The sequence below is a fragment of the Orcinus orca genome, chromosome 2 (assembly GCF_937001465.1).
Source record: "Orcinus orca chromosome 2, mOrcOrc1.1, whole genome shotgun sequence".
NCBI classification, from domain to species: domain Eukaryota; kingdom Metazoa; phylum Chordata; class Mammalia; order Artiodactyla; family Delphinidae; genus Orcinus; species Orcinus orca.
The window spans coordinates 170,449,005-170,457,389 of record NC_064560.1 but is presented as its reverse complement, the minus strand read 5'-3'; the positions used below and the strand labels follow the sequence as shown (position 1 = coordinate 170,457,389).

Below are 8,385 nucleotides of genomic sequence, written 5' to 3'. Positions count from 1 at the left end.
GGAGGAACCTGCGGACCGGTCAGCGGCGGCCAATGGGAAGGCAGGATGGTGCGGGGGCGGGCCCCGGCGCCGTGAAGCCCCGCCTCCTAGGGTCCGCAGGGCTGGGGCGGAGCCAGGTCCGCGTCAGGTGGTCCCGGGCGTGCGGACGGCGCAGGGGGCGGGGCGCGGCGCCGAGCGGTGAGCGGCGGCCGGCTGGCGGCACCGGGCACCAGCTGCGCGAGCAGGTACCCGCGGCGGAGGTGGCCAGGCCGCCCCAGGGGGCGAGCGCGAAGGCGGGGGCTCCGGCCCGCCGCGCCCCCATGCTGCGGTGAGCACTACGCGCTCCGCGCACTTGTAGCCGCGCTGAGCCAGCCCCAGCCCCAGCCCTAGCGAGCCGACTCTCCCCGCCCCGCCAGCCCGGCCCCTACCTGCGGCCGCCGTCGGGGGAGGGGGGTCCCCCCAGCTCTGCGGAGCCGCATGAACAATAGGCGGCGGCGGCTCCTGCGGGCGGCAGCAGCCCCGCACCCTATGGATCGGCCGCTCCATGGAGCCCTCCAGAGCGCTTCTCGGCTGCCTGGCGAGCGCCGCCGCTGCAGCCCCGCCGGGGGAGGATGGAGCGGGGGCCGGGGCCGAGGAGGAGGAGGAAGAGGAGGAGGAGGCGGCGGCGGCAGTCCCCAGGGAGCTGGGCTCCGACGCGCCGCTGCCCTACTGGACGGCCGTGTTCGAGTACGAGGCGGCGGGCGAGGACGAGCTGACCCTGCGGCTGGGCGACGTGGTAGAGGTGCTGTCCAAGGACTCGCAGGTGTCCGGCGACGAGGGCTGGTGGACCGGGCAGCTGAACCAGCGGGTGGGCATCTTCCCCAGCAACTACGTGACCCCGCGCAGCGCCTTCTCCAGTCGCTGCCAGCCCGGAGGCGAAGACCCCAGTTGCTACCCGCCCATTCAGTGTAAGGCGAAGGCGGGGCCCGGGAGCCCGGCGGGGAGCGGGGTGGGGGGTATGATGGATGCCTTGGGGTGGTCGCAGGGGGAGGGGAGCCCTCCTCGAGGGTTAAGCTTGGGTGGGCAATGATTGACCTGGGGGTGTGTGTGTGTGCGCGGGCTCGGGCTGCAGGGGCTTTGGCGGGTGCAATCAGTAAGATAGACATGCCGCAGGCCTCGCCTGGAACCTCGGGCGCTTGGGCTTCTTCACCTTCACGCGACCGCCTCAGCAGCAGCTCCTGATCCCACATCTTGAAGCCCCAGCAGGAGAATCTTCCTGTCTCCAACCTCCCCACCCCCCCAGTCTGGAAGGATTTTAGGCAAGCTGGTGGTTTCTGTCATAACATTAGTTCCCAAATCAGGGACCTTCCCGACCTCTTCTACCGCCTGTCCCCGCCCCTGAAAGGCATTTGCTTTAAAGGAGACGGGGGTGTCTCCCGCAGGGCTGGGCTGGCTCACAAGTCCCGGAAGCCTATGTGAACTCAAGGCTGAAGTATCTTTGAAATACGGTGTTGATTTCTTGGATCCTAATCTTGTATTTAAAAAGTGGTCCCTAGATCCTCGCCTATATTTGGTATTTGCCAAATCTCAGGGGGACCATGCCCAGGGGTCCCTCCCAGGGCCTTTCTTCTAGGGTCCTGTTTTCACCAGTTTCCCAGGAGCTCCCCTTTTCCACACCCTGAAATGAAATTTTCTTTGTTTTTCAAAGGAGTTAAATTGCCATTAGAATCCTTTAATCAGTGATGCTAGGTGGTTTTAGAAGAAAGATGTAAGTATCTTCCGGTGCAGTTTACACTATTTTGTATTTGAGGGTTTCCGTAATTTCTTTCCTGTTAAAAAAGTATTGTTAATTCACTTATATCATTATTTATTCCATATTTTGTATACTTTGTCTCTTAGCTCATTTAAAAAAGTCATTACCAAGGGCCAACTTTAAACATTTAATTTTAAAATTTTATTTGTAACAGTTATTTTTCTGGTCCTGTAACTTATTTTCACCTGAACAATTATATCTTAAGATGTTTATTAAATACCATTTATTAATATCAAAATCATAACCTCTTATTTTTCTACTGTCCTTTTTTTATGGGTGTTTTGACTGTCAAATTGATGTTCAAATGTTTAATTTCCTTTGTTTCTCTCTCCCTCTTATTCAGTTTAAAACTTCCTCCTTCTACAGTTAATCTTTATAATACCTGCAGGTGACAAATTACTTTAAGTTGTTTCTAGGTGTTACACCTTTTTGCCTTAGTGCTGGAAAGATCAAGGCTAAGGGTCCTAGCAGATAATGTCTCAAATAGTGTTGAAGATGAACTTGGTCACATACCGGAAGAGATGTTGGCCTGGCATGTTAAAAAACAGTGTAGTTTTAAACGTGTCAGATTTTGAGGGTCTTTGTGGGTGAGGTTTGGTGATTTTTTTTTTTTTTTTTCAGAGACAGCTAATATCAGAGTAGAAGAGCTCTGTGAGGTTCATGAACGGGAGCTGAGTTTCTTTAATATCTTGTGCTCGCTGCTGTGAGAGCAGTCAGGAGCGAATGTGACTTAGGTGGGAAGAACCCATGCACAGAAAGCCAGGCAGGTCTACCCTGTGCCACTTTAGAAGCTTCTTCTCCATTGGGTGCCCAGGACTTCACCCAGACTGTAACAAAAGTTACCTTGGAGAGAGTAGATTCTGATATCTAAAACTCAGATGATGAGAAAGTAGGAAGTACCTTGTACTTATTGAAAGAATTGACTTGAACAACAGCATTTGAAGGTCTTGGTAAGTTATTTTATTTAGCCACACTAAATTCTGATCTTGACTGGAATTAATTTTTGATAATGCAGAAAATTTAATTCTAGTCAAAAACCAATTAGAGTGCCTAGTGAAAGAGAGATACTGTGTTAAATACCAGGGGATAAAGAAATGAGAAGATGAGGAGGTACTTAGAAGTCACACGTGAGGGAAATTGGTGATGTAAATATATAATTTCAGTGCAGTGCTTTGCTCAAGGAAATCTTGAGCAAATCTTGGTGATCTGATAAAGGGCCTCTGGTCTGTATGCTGTGTCCACTGGTTCATTTAGTGTCACTCAGAAAATAAAGGTGATTGTTGACCTGGTCTCCAGAGACTTAGAATGAAATTGAGCCTCTGACAAGTTTTCCCCAGTTACTTTTTTCAACTTCCTCTCTGGGACATGAATTTTGATATTAGATTGTGAATAGAAGACACAAAGTGAAGTAATAATGTTCAGTTTTACTTTCAAATACTGCTTTTCAAAGTGAAACTTCTGTTTCAAACTTTAATCAAAACGGAAGAGGGAAATTACTAAATTACTAAATTACTAAATCTTGTGACAAAGAAAGCGTATAAGAGTGATATTATAAATCATCTAACGTTTATAGAGCACTTTTATCCTCTCCAATGTAGGTATTAGAGTTTAGCTCTCCACGGAGCTGACAAATATAAATAACCCAGGAGCTTGCTCATCTTCTTTATTTTAGTGACAGATGGAAAATGTAAAGTTCCAAATGTATCATCTTCAGAGATATATAACCCTAGGTATTACAAAAAAGCTTCTCTTACAGGAGAGTTGTGTCAGTTTTCAAGCAGGGCATAAATTAAGGATATTACTAATTTACATTTCTTTTTCTTGCCTTCACTAGCAATATAAGGATGTATTTTCAGACGTACTTAAGATTTTTAAATGAGTGAGGTATGTACCATTCACTTGCCGCAAACTCACCAGAATGTGCCTGTATATTTAGTTTCCAGGGATATAATTGAGAGGGAATAACATCTTGACTCCAAGACTGAAAGAGATAAGGTTTTGTTCCTGATATTCCTGGAAATATTCTTCCACAGAAACTGAAAAATGTGCTGTGTGAGAGTTGACCTGATTCTTACTTACAACCAGGTCTTGACTGGGGCAGGGAAAGGGAGGAGAGTCCCACATCCTCGCAGCTGCAGTGAAGGTCTAGTTTCTATCCAAAGGGACTTCTTAGCAGGGAAGGGAAAAGAAAGGACCCTCCTCACATCCCCCACTGTTTTGTCTTTCTTCTTGTAAGCTCTGTTCTGTACTTTTTCTGAAGGCTGGTCATAATATTTCCTCGACGAAATAGCAAGAACCTGAGAGTTTATGTTCTACCCAGAGAGAGATCATTGCTTCTTTGCCTTCCCCACAGAGGTTTTCTACCTTCTGTGAAATACCATTGGAGGAGCTGTCCTTTCAGCACCCTGGTTCAGAATCACATCTTTTAAATCCTGATATGTTTAAATAAATATCTAACACGTCCTGTGTGTTCACAGCTATGCTTCAGACCAGAGGAAAGAAGAGGGTGGGTACAAGAGAAAATACAACAGTTAATTCCCTTAAGGAGAATTCAGATATTCAGTTGAGGAAATAAGGTATGTAAATGCACATTTGTTAAAAAGGCACATAACTTTTCATCAGTGAAAAATCTGGCAGAAAAAACAAGTGTTTCTTCCGTCTATGACCATGGGGACTCCTAGGATAACTTACAGTTTTCTCCAAGAGGATTTCTAATCTCTCTTTGACATTGGCATATTTTTCTCATTCATATAGATGAGATAAGGCAAGAATTAGTAATCAGTCAGGATTCATTTTAGGACCCAGAAACACTCAAGCTATTTTAAGCAGAAAATGATTTAGCACAAGAAGTTAGTTGCTTATAGATTTTTTTGGAAGGCTGGGGAGACGGGGCTGTCGGCTGGACCTAGAGGACCAACTCCCAGAACATTGCAGACCTGGCCCACCAGGCAAGCTGCTGCTTCTCTAACTGAGATGGTACAGAATCAGGAGTTGCCATTGAAGCTGCTGACTTCTCAAACACCCTGTCGTAGTTGCTGTCCGATTAGGTGACTGCTTGGCCTTGCAACATTCCTTTCCACATCCACAGAGCTAATTGGACATTGACATGCTATTGCAGGAAAAACCCCACTTCTCCACAGCCATGCTTGCCAGAAGAAGCAGCAAGGAGATGGTCTCCGTCTCACTTCTGCCTTCTGAATCTTGTGCATCTCATTGGCTAACCAGCACTCTGTCAAGGAGTCTGGAAAATGTAGTGTTTTAGCTTTCTGACCTCTGTAGTACTGAAAGGTGTGCTGGAGGATTGTAGAATGGATGCTGACTGCTAGTCTGCAGGACCTGCCACACCATTTATTCTTCAAAAAGAGTGCTAGATGAGGTGATAATCTTTTGTATACCTAAAGGCAGTCCAACTAAGTTTTCCTAAGAGTTTCCTTTGTGCAGACTGCTGGGTGCATTACAAAATACAAATGATTAGCCCTAGATAGGATAGAAGTGCTATAGCTAAGCAAAAACAGAGTTTTGAGCCCCGCCAGCATCTGAATGGAGAATGAAGGCTTCATGGAGCTGGCTGAGAATGGAAGAGAACAGTCAGCGGTGGGCAGTTCCTCTTTTGGTCTTGCCAAGAGTTCAGAAATATATCTTTGTGTTCTTATTTTTTTTAGCAAAGTGTGACTATTCTCTGTATTTGTTTCAGGAGGTCCAATTCAGTTTCTTCCCCTCAGATCTGAGTTTGGTTTATTTCATACTGAGATAGATTTTTTCCCTCATTTTACTTCCCTGTCTTTTGGTCACCAGCTGAATATTTGGCACGATAAGGACAGTGGTGAGTAAGGCAGACAGGATCCACCCTTGTGCATCTCACAGTCTAGCAGGACGATAGGCGATGAACAAGTAATTACAACCTTGTTGAGTCTTGCCAAATAGAGACTGCTATGGAAGTGCTTGACTCGGGCCTGACCTCATTTAGTCGGGGGGTTAGGAAAAGTTCCCCTATTAGATTGATGGTTAAGCTGAGACCTGAGGGATGCCTATGAGTCAGCTAGGTAAAGACAAAGAAAGAGACTTAGAAGACAGAGAATAGGGTTTTGATGAGAGAAACATGAAATAGCACTTGGCTCGTATAGCAGCACCATATCTAGCCCAAGATTTATAATCACTGGTGGTTATTATTAACTACCCATGGAAGCCTTTCTAAGCAGAGCTAAAGATAGAATCGTAGTACCGTAGATTCAAACTCTGGATTTGGGACAGGGAATGAGTGGTTGGGTGTGATACTGGAAATCTCAGGGGTGGACCTGTGGCCCAGGTTACTGCTGGGGTAAGATGTTGCCTAGGAGACTCCTTCCTCAAGCATCTTAGTCACCAGGTCTTGGTAGAACCAAGTTTTGAAGATCTCCCAATTTCCGCCTTACTTTTTCCTCCTGTCATCATGGCTGCTGAGGTTCAGACCCTTGTGCTTGTGCTCCTGGGTTACTGCAGTGGCCTCCCTTTGCTGTTATATTCCACATGGCTGCCAGAGTTGGTTTCCTTTCTAAGTCACAAGACTGACAACACTCTCCTTCTTAAAGATACATGACTCCTACCGTTTACAGTGTGAAGTTGAAGCCCCTCCGAATGGCTTTAACAACATTTCATGACCTGGCTGACCCCAGCAAGGCTTTGAGCCTCGTCTACCCTAATGCTTATAATCCAGCTGCCCTGGACTCCCTGAAGTTCCTGATAGGCCATATACTCTCATGGCCTATGTTCTTTTTTTCTTTTTTCTTTTTATTGAAGTATAGTTGATTTACAATGTTGTGTTTAATGTCTGCTGTACAACACAGTGACTCAGATATACGTATATATTCTATTTCATATTCTTTTCCATTATGGTTTATCACAGGATATTGAATATAGTTCCCTTTGCTATACAGTAGGACCTTGTTGTTTATCCATTCTATATATACTAGTTTGCATCTGCTAATCCCAAACTCCCAATCCTTCCCTCCCCCACCCTCTGCTTGGCAACCACAAGTCTGTTCTCTGTATCTGTGTTTTTGTTTCATAGATAAGTTCATTTCTGTCGTATTTTAGATTCCACATATAAGTGACATCATATGGTATTTGTCTTTCTCTGTCTGACTTACTTCACATACGGTGATAATCTCTAGGTCCATCCATGTTGCTGTAAATGGCATTATTTCATTTTTTATGGCTGAGTAGTATTCCATTGTATATATATATCACATCTTTTTTTTTTTTTAACTAAATGCTATTTGTTCTTTTTTTTAATTTTTTTGGAGTATGGTTGAGTTACAATGTTGTGTTGTTTCTGCTGTACAGCAGAGTGAATCGGTTACACGTATGCATATATCCACTCTTTTTTAGATTCTTTTCCCATGTAGGTCATTACAGAGTATTGAGAAGAGTTCCCTGTGCTATACAGTAGGTCCTAATTAGTTATCTATTTTATATACAGTAGTGTGTATATGTATCACATCTTCTTTCTGCATTCATCTGTCGATGGACATTTAGGTTGTTTCCATGTCTTGGCTGTTGTGAATGTTCTCCATGCCCCACGGTTCTTGCTCATGACCTTCCCTCTACCTGGATTGTCCTTCTCCACCCTGATCGTCATTGCCTGATGAGATCCCTCCCACTCGTTCTCTAGGGCCCATTTCAAATGTTTCCTTCCTTGAGAATCCCTCCGCACTCGCCCTTAATCCCTGTCCTGCGGTGGGAATTAGTGATTTTCCTCATCTTTGGATCATACCGCTACCAAAGTGGTCTGGTTGTTGTGTGTCTGCCGTGGCACTAGATTTTATGCTTCTCACTACCCAGTATGTACACAGTGAAATGTGAATAAGTCTCATGAAAATGATCTCCCCCAATTTTCCTTTTAGTTAGAATGGTTGCCCTCGGTACAAGATTCTGCGTGAATTCCCAAGTGGAACTTATTTCATGAATACGCATTGAATGCCTGCTCTGTGCTAGTCACTAAGGATAACGTAACAGAAAAAAAGTGAATCACATTTCCTGTCTTTGGGGAGTTTATAGTGAGAAGACAGAAAATCTAAGTGCGCAGACAACTTGCTGTGTTTACCCACCCAGGTAAATGGGTGATAAAATGGTGTTTTTCACATTTTTTTGACTTGCTTCTTTTTTTCTTTTCTTTCTCAGTGTTAGAGATTGATTTTGCGGAGCTAACCCTGGAAGAGATTATTGGCATCGGGGGCTTTGGGAAGGTCTACCGTGCTTTCTGGATAGGGGATGAGGTCGCCGTGAAAGCAGCTCGCCACGACCCGGACGAGGACATCAGCCAGACCATAGAGAATGTTCGCCAGGAGGCCAAGCTCTTCGCCATGCTGAAGCATCCCAACATCATTGCCCTTAGGGGAGTGTGTCTGAAGGAGCCCAACCTCTGCTTGGTCATGGAGTTTGCTCGTGGAGGGCCTTTGAATAGAGTGTTATCTGGGAAAAGGATTCCCCCAGACATCCTGGTGAACTGGGCCGTGCAGATTGCCAGAGGGATGAACTACTTACATGATGAGGCAATTGTCCCCATCATCCACCGCGACCTTAAATCCAGCAACAGTGAGTACGGAGAGATGAGGCTGGAGGGCTTACAAGCGCTT

The 8,385-nt window shown here is 45.8% G+C and overlaps 1 protein-coding gene across 2 annotated transcripts in view; it reads left to right on the top strand.

The window, feature by feature from the left end:
- Positions 1-8,385, top strand: part of MAP3K9 (mitogen-activated protein kinase kinase kinase 9) — a 78,336-nt gene continuing 69,951 nt past the window's right edge. For both annotated transcript variants that reach the window (XM_033422206.2, XM_004262187.3), the window contains exons 1-2: positions 1-926; positions 7,931-8,344. In XM_033422206.2, the coding sequence (XP_033278097.1) occupies positions 524-926; positions 7,931-8,344 (817 nt within the window). In that variant the 5' untranslated portion in view covers positions 1-523. The remainder of the gene's footprint in view (positions 927-7,930; positions 8,345-8,385) is intronic.